The sequence below is a fragment of the Trachypithecus francoisi genome, unplaced genomic scaffold (genome assembly GCF_009764315.1).
Source record: "Trachypithecus francoisi isolate TF-2019V2 unplaced genomic scaffold, Tfra_2.0 Lachesis_group15, whole genome shotgun sequence".
In the NCBI taxonomy this organism is placed as follows: Eukaryota; Metazoa; Chordata; class Mammalia; order Primates; family Cercopithecidae; genus Trachypithecus; species Trachypithecus francoisi.
The window spans coordinates 28,088,003-28,103,442 of NW_022681460.1; the positions used below are offsets into that span (position 1 = coordinate 28,088,003).

Genomic DNA, 15,440 nt, shown 5'->3' on the forward strand with positions numbered 1-15,440 from the left:
TGTGTTACACTTTGCAACAAAGCATTCTTTACAAATCTCTCTAATTAGAGACAGCATCAGGGTAGCATCCAACAGCTCTACCAAGGCTCCTGAAAGAAGTTTATGAAATGATTATTTTTAATTATTTTAATGCTTTGCACCAGGACACTGCAGAGTTTAGCTAGGGATCTCTCTTCTTGCACCTTCTCCTTCCCATACAAATCTTCCCAGAATTGTCCTGCTACAAAAATTACTCTTTTTTTTCCTCCAAGTCAAACCTCCAGCTATCTCCAAAGCTGCTGTTTATTAATTTCACACTAAGGTGTGAGTTAACAGTAGGATTAAGTCTGGAGGGGTGATGAAGAGCTATTTACATTTTAAAAGTGAGGTTGCTTTTCCTCAGAATTTTGCTAATTGATGTAAAGAGTGAGTATGATCTTTCCTTATATAGGTTACGCTGTGCCCCAACCTCCTCTGGGGGCCACCAAGGATTCCTGACCCCCTACATTCCAGAAATCAAGGGTCAGCAACTGGGTGCCTCACTTGTGAAAAGCTGTTGACCTCTGGAAGGCAGCTTGTAAGGAAGCAAGTGTTAATTTTCAAAATGTGACCGGTCTTGATAGCAGCAACCTCACCCCATCACGATGTCCCTTGGAATGTTTACTAGTCAAGGGGCATAGAAGTAATCTGTCATCACTAGTCAGTGGTGCAAGCCACTCATTCTTGTAACCTTGCCTTTCTCCCCTGGACCCAAAACAAAACATACCACCCCATCCCTTTCCTCTCACATTCAAACTTTCATGTGTTCAACATTTGTCAGGGTCTTCACCTTCAATGACATGGTCAACACACCAAGAAATTATATTTAACACATGAAAAATGGACAGCAGGCCCATTTCTTTCTGCCATGTGATTGAGAGGTACAGAATTTGCATTTGGGGTATGCATGTGTGTGCTTATTCTTGAAACAATATTTTTAGACACTAAAATGATTACCCTCGAAAATCATAAAAGGGTTTAATAACACACTTTAATATAATTTTAAGTACTTTTTAATAAAATACAGATATATAACTATCCAGGTATGCATGTCATTTAATTCAGCAATAAAAGGCTAGTCTCTGAAGTGACATGGTGATTAATATTTACAGTAAAACCTAAAAAACAAACAGCATTTGTACAAGATTGCTAAAATTTTACCACAAAAAAAGGTTAATAAAAAATTATACTCATATTGTAGTATCATCTGAAATTACCAACAGCAAGAAGGAAAATGTTCTTATTAATACATATGGGTATAGAGCATTACTTTCCATGTTTTTTCAAGATGGAAAACTCTCTGTTCTTGAATTATACACCAAGCACTATGGTTGAGATGGACTCATTCTTAACGCCTTTCCCCAAATCTTTGTCAAGCTATTAATGCCATACCCAAACATCTTACACAGATCTACCTACTGCAAATATTTCATATCCCTTCAAGCTAGTTTTAAATTTAAAAATTCAATACTAATTTGATGAACTGCTAAGGAATCCAAAAGGAAATTTGTTAATATGTATAAACAGAGTCACATCCTGTGCAATTTCAACAGTATATCCCCCTAAATATCTAACAAATTGTGTTGTTTCAAAGTGAAACGGCAAATCAGGAGTGGTACCTTTTCCCCACCAAATCCAGGGATGAGTTAAAGCAATTCTGTTTAGCAATGAGAGGAAATCATGCTCTTTTGCTTAAGATATATGAAATGTAATGAATGGGTCAATGCACAGACATGTTATTTTACTTTCTCCTCAGAAGGGGAATGTGCCTCATCATGCATTCTTAGCCTTTTTTATTTATCTCATAATGTGCTCTCAAAGTTACTTGTTTTTAACTCTTCAACCATGCATACATTATTTTAGGAATTAAAAACATTTAATACTGATTTTAATTTCTCCAGTTCTGAGGTTACAAATTCTGTTGAGGTTAAAAGTTTTATAGTTCCTTTATCATAATTAGTATCTTCCTCCTTAGTCGTCCAAAAGGGCCTTTATAGTAATGGGCTTTGGCCTTTGCACTATGGCTCCCAAAAGACAGATTGCTGGAGATAACCCACTGAAATTCCTCACTGCGTTATTTAACACCATACAGGCTTAGGAACTATCTGTTTTGGCAAAGATGCAGGCAGACGGACAAGGTTAAGGAGGGGGAAAGGATTGAATGTGTAGAATTACAAGGTATAAATAAGTAGCATAAATGCATTTTTTACTTATATACTATGGGTCAGTAAGCTCAAACTATACAAAAACATAAGGTATAGTTAACAATAGTATTACTCTTGATTTAAAAGATAGACATTTCTCATTGGAATCAATGGATTTGAGGTGGATTTATTTTCCTTTTGCCATTCCATTCATATCACATATTCCTCCCCTGGTGAAAATTGGAATTTAAAAATGTTTATAGAACATTCTTTAACAGTCTATTCGATAATTAAAATAAGCGAGAAATCAAAAATACAGGAAATTTGTTCTCTACAGATGAATAAGAATCTCTTATGTGCCCAATGCAAAGTGAAAAAAATAATCACAAGCCTCTCCTTTACCTTCCTTAAGAAAATAACAATTATTATGGGTTATGATTTTTTATAGATCCAAGGTCATATGGTATCTGTGGTAAATAAGAATAAGCAGGAGTGAAAAAGTTGATTACAAATACCTCAGAACTAACACTAAGACTTCAACTGGCTTTTGTATTTTAGATTCTCACACTGTGTCCAAGAATAACAGAAATCACAAGACTCTACATGCTGGTTACTGTTGGTTATCAATACGTCAAGTACGAAACTGTTTAGGGCATTTCTCTGATAAATTAAGTTATAAGTGTTCATCTGGATAGTATCATTGCCAAGTTTTAAGTTTACCATCTTGTTTTTAAAAGAGTCTGAGAACTTTGCTTAAACATACTACACACATGCCAATACTCTGCAACTGGATGAAGCAGAGGAACAATAGGGGCTGTGATATTCCATGTGCTATGTATATACAGCATACATACATACCATAGAGAATTACAATCTCACCATAATAAAGTCAAAAAACCCAGTGAGCCTTCATTTTCTGTTATACGTACATTTTATAAACTACAGAGAGTTTCCACATAGCTTTTAAAAAAGAAAAAGAAAATACATTAGACAGATTCAAATGTCATTTAACTTAAAGGCTTCATCAGACCATATGTGCAGATACTTGAGATGATGACAGAGTTAAGCTTCCTAGGGTCCTAGAGTCAAAGAAACTCTGCTGACCCCCACTGCTAAGCAGGTGCACTCCTTCCACAGGGGGCAACATCTGCCGATCCGTCATGGTCCCACTCGGTGAGGACCCCAAGAAGCTTCCTTGGGAAGAAACAATTTTCTCAGGACTGGCAGCCAGTTTGGGGGATGTGGAGAAGTTATATCCATACAGTGCACAGGGGCTGTGTAATCTGAAAGTATTATAGGAACCCTGATGGGTCTGGTTAGTGGCGAAGGCGTTGCTGGAGGGTGATGGCATGATATACTGGAGCTGGGGGGACATTCCTGAAATCTGCATAGATAAGCTGGTCTGTGGGCAGCTGAAGGTGTCCCCGTCAGTGCCACCCATGGACATGTTCACGGAGGTGCTGCTGCTCACGCCCACATAAGAGGGAGTCCTGGGTGGGGCAAAGGTCTCACCAGCCTGATTGGTGAGCCTGTTGTAGGTCTCGGCCAAAGATGTGCTGTATCGGTTGAGGGTGAGGCCCGAGCGGGCACAGGCAGAATAGTCAGCAGGGGCCAGACTACACAGCTGGCTGGTGTTGGGCCCCAGATGGAAGGCAGGAGAGGAGCAAGAAGAGCCAGACAAAAGGTGAGGGTGAGTGGCAGGAACGCCATTCCCAGTACCTTGGAGCAAGGTGGAGGAACTTGTATTGCCTACAAAAGAAGTTGAAATGTAAAGAATGACTCCACAGTCATCCTTTCCTTTCAATTTTGTAAATATGAGCTAGACACAGCTTGTTACAAGGCAAGGGTTGGGGGAATGCTACAGAGATGAAAAGGAGATGGTCTCAGCTTTCAAGGAATTATCTGGTTGAAAAATCTCATTTCCAATTAGAAAACAAGTTGTTGAATCACATGCTAAGACAAGAGCAGAGGTCCAACAAATAAACAGTCCTGTGAAACTCAGAGAGGGTAGTTAACCCTGTGTCCAACCAATGGCAGCGATGGTGCCCCCTCTGGATCTGCTGGCAGATTGATGCTTGCAAATTTGACAGAACTTAAGGGGAGAGGAGAATTCCAAAGGACTGGACAGGTTGTAAAACCTTCATTGCTCTAGTGATGGTGTTTTACATAGTGTCTCAAAATAATCCAAAAGGCCAGTCCAACCAATGATTATCTGAAACCTAGCACAGTAAATTCTCACTGGAAGCTGGGCAGGATGGTGGTAAAAAGCCTGAATGTAGGAGTGAGCTGAGAGTGTTACCTATGGAGCAGACCAGAGAGGAAGCAACATCGCTTTCCATGCAGTTCCCTCTGAGGAGAAATCAGCCCTGGGCTGCTGAGAAATATTCAAACATGAGCCCAGGAGAGTCGGCCTGAATGTACCTGACCTTCTCATCATTAACCCAACACGAGAACCCTGCCCAGAGGCAATTCTGCTGAAGAAAGAAAACAAACAAGATGTGAAGAAAGGGTGGAGTGGGGGCACCATCAACAATTTCTTGTGAAGAGCACCTGGCATGAGAGCACCTCTAATTTTAATACGAGATTTAAGGATGAGGTAAAGGTCATGAAATATATAAACAGCCTAAGACATCTAAGATTTAATCTGTGACCATGAGAGCCATTTTTTCCTGATCCATCCCCATACCATGCAGAAGACAGGTGGAATCTGTAGGACAATGTTGGTGATGAGGTCATTATTGTAAGTATAAATAATGACTTATACACTTTTAGTGACCGAGTTTCTAGGCAGGAACGGGCTGTATATATGACCCAGGAGACTTTGTGAGTTACCTTGCTTGGGAATTCCAGGGATATCTTCAAAGGTCAGAGTCCGTAATGATGGTCGCCAGAATGCATATGATTCCACCAAGGCTTCCAAACCCATTCTAAATGGAAGCGGTCAGGATAGGGGTGGACAAAAGAAGTCTAGTTAGGAGCATTTGGAGCTTTTACCAGCAGCAGGCATCTCAAAACAACACTGGTATTGACAGTACCCCCACATTGTCAGGTTAGGAGCTTGCATTGGCAAGAAGAAATGCTTCAGCAATGGGCTAACATTCTGTTACCAGCAGCAGGAGATAACTGAAACCACCCACCCAAGATGCCTGTTAATGTTCTCTGAAAAACTCAGCTGACCTGAGGGGTGAAAAGCTGTTCCCTTGGGCTAAGGAGCTGAGGTGGAGAGACCATTCTGGCTGCTGTGAGTCCAAGGCTCTGCTGTGATCTGGCACACACCCTCTCTCCTTGTCCTGTTACTTCTCCCTCTAAATGAGGAAGGCATTGCCACGAAAGCACATTCCTAGAAAACCAGCTCTTTTGTAAGAGGCATTACTGCCCATCATTTGGTGCCTCAGCAGCCAGTTCAGGGGAGCACTCATCCAAAGAAGATTGATTGACTTCTTTCTCAGGAACACAATCTCTACCAAACCCAGTGTAGCCAGGCTGAGCTCCCATCAGCAACAGGAGGGCCATGAAGAGATGGCACTGGCCTCTCCCTGCAGTGTGGGAGGAGAGCAGGAAGGTGACCTCACAGGGCTATCTGGTATATGGAGTTATTATTAAATCACAAATTATTTTAAAGCCCTGAAATACACTTAATGAATGGATACTTAAAGAGACAGGATAAGTTTGATACAGACTATTTACATGACATATGTATATTTTTAAACAAGGGCAACTACTCTAAATACATGTATCAACCATCTCCTACCATGAATGATTCAGAGACTTCCCTTCTGTATATCAAGTGACTAAGTCCTTTGGGTTCTGGGAAGGAGGCCATTCACTCAACTAGATCATTCTCAGGACAGCCACACCTGAGACCTCATCACTCCTCCTTCAACCACCTCAGCCCTAAGTAATTTGTTGATCTAGATAACATTATACTTTTTAAGAAACCTGTAGCTCTACTGTAGAAAATACTTGCTTCCTGGGATGTCCAATAATAGGCATCTCCTGTGATTTCAAGTATCTTTAATAGTTTGACTCAAGGTGCTACCACCTCTGGAGTCCCTTCACCCCAAGTCATAACCTGCAAACTAAGACTAGAGTAGTCCACCCCAGAGAGTCATACCACATACACAATATGCGAAAGCTCTCTAAACACCAAAGGTAAGTGACTTGTGCTGTTAAAATTATCTTACACTACTTATCCATCTGTTCCAAGGCTTCACACACAGACTTTGCTTCCTTAGAGTGTTCAGGGTATAGTCTCTGTTAATTGATTTCTGTACTCACTCTGGAGGAATATGCCTACCCCATCTTAGTGATAGAATGATGTAGCTATGCGTATGTGGAGGGGTGGTGTGTATACATGCACAGACTTGCATGCATGAACACACCTCATGAGGTTGCACATAAGCCTGACTCATCTCTTAAGTCACAAGCTCTGGGGGTGCAGCTCTGGGAGCACTTCAAAGAGATGTCTGCAGCCCCAGATGGGATAGTGCAGGATTGCCAAAGAAAAGAGCAGAGCACAGAGGGGACCTGCACCTGCTCCACCTGGCCTACCCTGAGAGAGAACAGAATCTGGCTTCTGATGTAATCAATGTGTCACAGAGACAGAATTATTTAGTGGTAAGGATACTAGACTGGGGTCACAGTGACTGGGCTGGCACTGCAACTCACTTAAACTCATTGTCTGACCTTAAGTAAATTTGCTAATCTCCCTGGACTTAAGTTTCTCACAAAGCGAGGATGAGATTACAAAAGCTCTGAAACCCTAATTAATCCTAACATTGTTTCATTCTAAGTGATTTTTTTTTTCCAAACCACTCATCATATCTGTGACCAAACTACAAGCCAAATCCAAGTTCATGCCACTTGATAGTATTTTCTGTACTAGTGTATTGATTTCTGGGCAGTTTGGCAGATGTGGTCAGTTCCAAACCCCGTGTTGCCTGTGGGTGTGTTTAATACTGGACTAATGAACTCTGAGTCCTGTTTAGAATATCACCCTCTATTCAGTTTATACCAATACTAAATTTTGTGACTTTCTAGAAATACAACTATTTTAAATGCAAAATAATGTTAAGACACAGCTTGATATAAAACAGCTTATTATTATCACATAGATGAGTTTGAGTAATTATAGTTTTAAATATTAAAAATACTAAAGTGATTATAGAGCAGTCTTGAGGGAAGTTTACTAAGATAATTAACAAGCAACCACTGGACTTAGAAACTGACTACAGAGATGTATCTTACTGCATTATTTGCTTTAGCAGTGTAAACTTTATTACAATTCAAATGCAAATCCATAAACTAAATTCTTAGGGAGAAGTTACTGATCATCACAAATATATAACCCTAAACTTTAAAGAGATGCTCTGAAGGTGACATATCTACAAGTGATCTGATTTGGAGCAATCGATATTTTTCTTAAGGCTGCTGTTTCACACTGCAAGTTCCAGAAAGGATTTTAGATATTTTGCAGGAAACAGTTATAAAATATTTATTAGCTGAATCTGGACATTTTTTAAAAAGCCTTCATTTTCTCCAGTAATGGAGACCTTTCCTGGCTAGTTAAAGAAAAGATAAAAGGCACGTCCTGCAGGAGTGCAGCCAAGGCGATAATTTATACAAGATGCCTTTGAACAATTTCCACATTTTATCACCACCCTAATTTATGCTATCAAATGGCCAAGTTTATTTAGTAAAATGGTTATGTTTCTCCTGAAGTATTTAAAGAGAAGAAATTTTTGTACCTTCCTGAGTAAAAAATTTTATAGGGTCAAACCTAAGGCCTAACTGAAGAATGAAACTATTCTCAGCACATAAATTCTCTCTCACATAGCAAATGTCTTGCAGAAGAGCTTTTAAGGGCCGAAGCTACTGATTCCTGTAAAATAGGCTGTGGAGTCATAAATAGCCAGAAAAGGATAATTTTTAATTAAGGCAAATTGTTTTATAAAGTTTAAACAATCCCAAGTCTATGTTTATTTCTTGTCCTGGTCAATTTGCATATTTCATGTACAGGGTGGGGAAAATAAAAATAGAATTTGTTTTAAGAAAAACACTAACAACAGCACAATAGAACTAGGGGTAATAAAGAAATATGTTAAACTTTTTCTCATAGCCTTACTTCTCTACTACTATATTTTAAAAATCATGCCCCTTCATGCCCATGCTCCCCAAACAACTGTGCCCTCCACCAAGTCTTACATATAACTTGGTCTCTTTTTTTCAAAGAAACTAATACATAAGTTAGAAATGTTCACTTATGTAATTCAGTGACTGAATTATCTCTTCTCCCAATGTGTCTTTTGCATTTGTCAATGGGAAATGTTACAATCAGATTTTTAAATAGAGGAATAATGATTTATAGATAGTTAGCCTTCCAAAGTGAGAAGTATTAGTAAATAGCTTGTCTATAATAAGCAAGAGAGTTTCAACAAGGAAAAAAGTTGAAACTTTATTTCACTAGCAAGAAAGTCATATATAGGCTCAATGTGCTTTTCATGAAATATAATACTGTTTAAACACTTGGAACAAAATAAAAATTTTAAATTTTAACAAAATTTTAAAAGCATGAAAACATAATTCACTGTCTTCTGTGTGTTCCTCCAAAATTTTTAAAGTTTTAGAGTCAGCGAAGAAATAGTAACAAGCACCATGGATGTCATGCCTACATACTCCTGAAATAGCCAAAGGGATAGAAGAATCCATATCAAAGCTAGCATTTTGACCTCATCATATCAAACAATAGGCCTAGTAATTTATATTCAACAACACCACTGTCTTTTTCACTGATCAAATTTAAGTAACCAAATGTATTTTCATTATGCTGAATATCTAGAATTCTTCCTAAAAACTTGTCATATGCATCTATCATCTCCCTTCTTGTAGAGGTTCGTTCACTATTATCTGTTCAAAATATACTTCAAAAAATATTTTAAATTTATTCCTTCAAAAATGAACTGACTATATACAAGCATGTGACCCTTGAGTCAGTAGCAGTGAAGTCTTTGCTAGAGCAATTGATAACTTGGATATAGTTGCTGGTTGTATATTCTTCAAGCCTGAATATTTCTCTCCTGGAATTTCAGTGTTTTAATAAATTCCTTTTCTGCTTAAGAAAAAAACTAAAAGTAATACAAGACTCTTAAATGGACAAATACTATTCTGCTGTAACAAAAATCACAAAATAATTCCATCAAAGCATTTGCCAAGGTAGAACAGGAATCATCCCAAAGGTTCTCTTCAGTCACCTCATTAAGTGGCCATTTCCAGTTATTAAATGATGGTTCAATTTACATTTAATTTTCAGAAACACCTCTGAAAAACAAGGTTAACCAGGAGCTACTGTAATAAAACAAAAGCCAAGCAATTTTTTTCTCTACATTGAAACAGACATCCGAAAAACAAAATAATTTCAATACAGCAGACAACTTTCATGTGTTAGGAATATCTGCAAACTTTCCTACAGAGTGAAAAATTTCAGAGGGAAGCCCTGCTATTAGTCTTCCTGATCTGCCTGCACTAAGTTGAAGGCTACTCTACTCTCAGTGCATTTTAGCTGCATTTCAGTCCTCGTGTTGCATGGTGTTTCAATGATGCCACTGCATATAAAAATGACATCACATCTCTGCAAGCACTTGAGTGTATTCTGAGGAAAGGTCTCTGTCACCCATCTTGTCCAATTAATCAACTGAAAGAACTAAGAATGGCTTGTTTTCCCTCTAAAATTTCAGAAGAAACTGTCTCTAAAATAATTGGGGATTTTCAAGGAGTATTAGAATAATTTCAGGAGTAAAGTCATAAAGATTGTTCAATTACTTCTTTTCAAAATCAAGTTGCTTTTAAAAACATTTAAGCAGAAGCCTTACGCTGAAAAGGCAGTTGTAGAACTGTAGTCTACTATTACTCTCTATTACTACTTACTAACAGTTACTTTAGAAAATGTTGTACTGAACTATATTGGAGTAGAGTCATATCAATAAATTCAAAAACCCTTTGGCACATAGACTAGGTGATCTGCTTTTTGATAAAAGTAATAGAGTGGAATTCATTATTGTGGCTCTACCACTTAGTACAAACACCACAAAACGTGAAACAGAAAAAATAAACAAGTGTGTGGCTGTCAGCAGAGCCAAGACAAATTTGGAAACTAAAGAACATCAGCTCTCTTGGCAATGGAAAGTAGTTTCATATCCCAGTTGGAAATATGACTTAATGAAAGACCCTATCATACTCCACAAACAGTATCAACAGATGGTTACATCATCACCAAAGAAATTCTAAACCAATAGTAGAGGCAGAGAGGATATTTAATTGGGATACTGAAGCCTCTGTGCCTGTAAGGGCAGGCTTCTTCAAGGCCCCTTGAGAAACAGCATGCACTGTACACCCTGAGAGCTTCCATTTTCAGCTCAGCAGCATACATGAACATTCACCTTAGGGTAGGTCACACCATTACACTACAAAAATAAGTCATCTCCGCAGCACAATGGTCCTCATCAGAAATGATTTCAATATCGTATTAGTAAATTTAGCCATTTACTCTGTAATAGAAAATTCATAATAAAATATCAAATATATTTATCACAACCAGAATGGTCTTCACTAAGACCCACCTGTTGCGCCCAGAGTCTCGGAAGCCTTTAGCAAATGGATTCCTATCTATCTTCAGGCGAGTAATCTGCAGAGCAGAAAAAAAAAAAAAAATCAAATCTTATATAAATGTCAAGCAAGGTTTTTACTTGGTTGCAAAACTACAATGACTAAAAAATTAACTGTTAGAGGACTCTATTGTATACCTCTCTTTTATTCCCCAAGTATTTTAATATCCTAGCAGTAAAGCTAAGGAAAATTGCAGAAATCATCTAAAAATTTCATCTGCTCTAAAAAAGATACTTCACTCCTTTTCAATCTGCATTAATAGATATGTTAGTTTTGTTATCTAATATTCCTGGAAAAGGAGATTCTGAATCATCTGTTGGTAACTTGCCCTGTAACTGACAATTCCCTCTGAATTGCAGTTCTTCCCTTTAACTCTGAGATGTGGTTTAATCCTGTTTCTTTCTCAATAAAGGTAATGAGGAATAACTAGTATCCAACTTCTATTTAACAGCCATTTAAATGTTGTTAAGCTTCTACACAGCTTTCTCTTCTTCAAAATTAGGTAATAATATGCACACTCCTTTAATTTTCTGCCTCTGTATTTTTCTTTGTCTCTCCTTTAATATTCTTTGAGGCTCTTATCTGAAAGTTTTATTATTTTATCTGTGGAGTCCTAACCTGGTCAGAGCACTACAGTGAATGTCTAAACAGAGGTAACTACTACTTGAAGGTTCTAATGACATCAAATCTCATACTGAATGGAGTAAAAATAAATGATGTTTTCATTTTAACTTTCTTTCAAAATAAATTGTATTGTGTTATACTGAGGTACACAACATACTATGAGATATGTATAGGTAGTGAAATGGTTCCTATATATGATGTTTCAGTTTTAACAAGAGTTCTAATTTGTTGACTCATAACCAGCTTTTTGCCCACTAAGACACCACGATTTAGGGGGGAAATTTTTACAAATGGTTTAATCATCTCCATTAATAGTTTTTTTTAGTTATGACATCCTGAACTTGACACTAATAAATACCATCCCATCTGCTTATTACCAGATCTCTACTTTGCCCAGAGGAATTTACAGCCTATTTTCTAAGAGACACGTCATGTTTTGGCTTCTAAATTCCTGGGCTTAATGAACTCTACAAAGTTAATGAACATACTTCTAATTGCACCATCTTGGCTAAGGACAAAAACTGTTGGATAAAAGTCATCTGCAGTCCCCCTACATTGCCTGTGCATACTCTCCATTCGGCCACGCAACACTTAAGACATATGTGTTCCATATGATGTTATATTAGTATGTGGATAAAACTACATTATAAATGATATAATGAAAAAGTTTGCTAATTAAGTCATCATGTCTGCCACTCTGTCCTTGAAACAATTCTTCTTTACAGATCAATATAGCTCAATTTTCTGTTTATTTTAATAATGTTTAAAAAACATTAAGCAATGTAAATATTCATTTAAAATATTGTTTTTTAAAAAGTACAGATTTATATAATGGTGCCTTCTTAAAACAGAGATATAACACAATTGCTACTATCATCATTTTTATTACTAACATATGTATTGAGTGCATAAAATGTACACTGTGCTTAGTTTTATGCATACTATTCATTTAATTACTAGAGCAACTTATATATAGCTATTATCTCAGTTTTGTGTTTTATTTTAAACTGAAGCTTAAGTAAGCCAGGACCACAGGCTCCAGAGCTCATGCTATTAACCACTAATCTGCTTACAATGTTCCGTTAAGTTCTTAAAAATAGTAGCCAGGAAACTAAAAAGTAAATATGATTGCATGTTATCATTATCAATTTCCCCTCTAATCTATCATCTTAATCAACTTCTCAATGTTAATTAATTTGTGTTAGTCACAACATGTGCCAAAACTGCACTTACTGTACCACTGAGGGTGGAAGAAAATACAGAAAGAGCACAGTTAATTTGTGTGTGAGAGAGAAACAAAAAGAGAGGAAGAGAGACAGAAAAAGAGATGACGAATTGAGATTGTTAAAAGAATACTAAATGCCTCTGCTATTTTCTCATGTGTTACTTTTCTCCCAAAAAATCATTTTCTGTCCCTCATATATTTTAATATATAAAATACATAATTATATCTCATATAATGTACTAAATGTAATTATATTAAGCATATTATAATTACATAATATATATTATTGTATAGTGTATTATACAATTTATGTATTTATATCGATGTTTATTTTAATATATTTATTATATTAAATATATTATATATGTTACATATAACACATTAAACATGCTATATTAAATCTATTATGCTTGCTTCAGCAGCACATATACTAAAATTGAAACAAAACAGAGAAGATTAGCATGGTCCCTGTACAAGGATGATACACAAATTCATGAAGCATTCCATAAATATATATATAATATTGAATATATTTCAACGTATTATTAAATATATTACATTAAATATATTTTACATATTTTGAATATATTAATATATCTGATAATCTAGTAGATATATTAATGTATTAATAAATATGCATTACATATATTTTAATATATTATTAAATATATTATCTATGGACCTTTAAAAAATAACATTTCATGTTCCTTCCTAAAAGCTTATAAAAGAGTGGCAAAATGAGTGTGAGAGGACAGGACAGCTTCGGTTTTGAGACTGATGTCTCCATACGGATAAGAGCTATTGAGCCTCTCAGCCCAAAGAACACATGGGATAGGATCTAAATCTTCTAAGAAGCTTTATAACAACAGAAACCACACAGAGAGATTTAAAAGCCTTAAATTTGTAATTGAAATGTATATAAATGTAAAGAGAAATGGAGACCTAAAACAATTCTGCTGACCACTGAAATAAAAGAAAAAAAAAAAATCTACCACAGGCCACAGTGGCTTATATTACATGGATATTTCTTATGAAAACCAGCTGGAATTCCAGCATGGATTACATATTGCTTCTGATTCAATTCTCCACCTAACTGACCCATATAAACATAGCCTTAGAGAAATATATACGTTTACACATATAGAAAGGAAATATTTCACTTCTCAAACTATTTCTAACTTTATGAAATGATTATTCCACCATTGCTGATCTCTCAGACTATAAGCATGTTTATCATTTTCTATCATAATTAAAGCATATCTTGAAAGAAATACCCCTTTTGTATATGTACCAAAAAGACTATACAGGATGTTTCTGAAATATTTTTAGAATATAGTTTAAAAATAAAGTGAGCTATCAAGTCGCATGCTCTATAATACAATTCATTTTTAATATTTTACATGTCTATTTTTTAGGCAATAAAAATACATTCTAATTTTAATTATGATATCATAATTCAATAGCTCAAAACGGAAAGTAAACCTACACTGTCGGTCATGAGACATGGTTTGTCTAAAGAAGTCAACCTTAGAGCAGCCTTACATGGAAAATCATGGATAAAGAACTGTTATTCACATATATACACTCTGAATGTCATATATGCCAAATGCTTTATGCTAATTCATAACATTTAGAGTGAGAAGGATACCTAACTTTCTCTCTTCACCCGAAATGAAAAGTCTATAAAGATACCAATTCTGAGAACAATACCTGCTGATTCTGATAGGCAGTGACGGTTGTGAAGACAGTTTCTGGAAAAGAGAATGCCTTTACTCCCTCCCCGGATGGAACAGGCTTGATGGGAGAAAGATCATCTCCACAGTCTTTACGGATGACGTGCACTCGTGGTTGGTATTTGTGCATAGAATGAAGAATAATCTGTATCAAAGAAGGAAAAGCCAAATTTATCAGGAGCCTCTGCCCAATCTCAACACCATGACAAAATATTTAATGTGTACAATCAATTCTGATTGGAAAGGTGTCAATTTAATGAGATATATCAGAACTGGAGAAGGAAGGATGCAGAGGTGTCAATTTAATAAGATATATCAGAACCGGAGAAGGAAGGCTAAGAAGTTATTTGTAAAATGTACATAAAATACAAAATAAAAGGCACTATTTTAGTGAAACCCTGTGTACAACCATGTGAACTTAACATCAAATTTTCTGTTGCTAAAAACACAGGAATAAATTAAAGAGCATTTTATTTATAATGAGCTCAATGGAGCACAGAGTCCAAACCAATAAAACTACAAATGAGACTGAAATCATCATTTAAATTGTACCACACCCATCCCGTAAAAGATAAGTATTCACAGACAAGCTTTTTTTCAGAGGAAATGTTTCCCCAATTCGTGACTACATATGTCTATTCAAGGGCAAAGGGAATTTTAAGGACACTCCAGAATCTGTTTTTTGTGTGGCTCACAAAGTTTCTAGTTTGCTGGGAGCGCCCAGTGTCTGCGCCTCTATCACAATGAGGCTTCCATTACTCAGATTGCAGAGAACAGAAAAGCTGGCCCTCTCAGATGCTGCTGGGGAAATCTGATAATATGGTTTAACTACCTTCTACCCAATGATTCCACATCTGAGAATTTATCCTAAGAAAATACTACAAACTCAGAAAAGCTTCTCATGTACAAAGATGGGCATCACATTATTTATAACAGTAGAAAAATTATAAACCATTTACATTTCCAACATGAGTAAATTACTTAGGTGAATGAAATCCACACAATGAAATACAGCATTATTTTGTTTTACCATGT

General features: G+C 36.4%; 1 protein-coding gene and 1 non-coding gene across 3 annotated transcripts in view; one reads left to right on the forward strand and one right to left on the reverse strand.

The window, feature by feature from the left end:
- Positions 1 to 989: 989 nt before the first annotated feature.
- TBX18 (T-box transcription factor 18) overlaps positions 990 to 15,440 on the reverse strand; it is a 30,400-nt gene continuing 15,949 nt past the window's right edge. For both annotated transcript variants that reach the window (XM_033234510.1, XM_033234511.1), the window contains exons 5-8: positions 14,383 to 14,550; positions 10,778 to 10,842; positions 4,995 to 5,089; positions 990 to 3,911 (exon numbers count right to left, since the gene is read on the reverse strand). In XM_033234510.1, the coding sequence (XP_033090401.1) occupies positions 3,187 to 3,911; positions 4,995 to 5,089; positions 10,778 to 10,842; positions 14,383 to 14,550 (1,053 nt within the window). In that variant the 3' untranslated portion in view covers positions 990 to 3,186. The remainder of the gene's footprint in view (positions 3,912 to 4,994; positions 5,090 to 10,777; positions 10,843 to 14,382; positions 14,551 to 15,440) is intronic.
- LOC117098231 lies at positions 13,083 to 13,185 on the forward strand. The gene has a single exon (XR_004443272.1). It is a non-coding gene; the product is annotated as a U6 spliceosomal RNA (small nuclear RNA).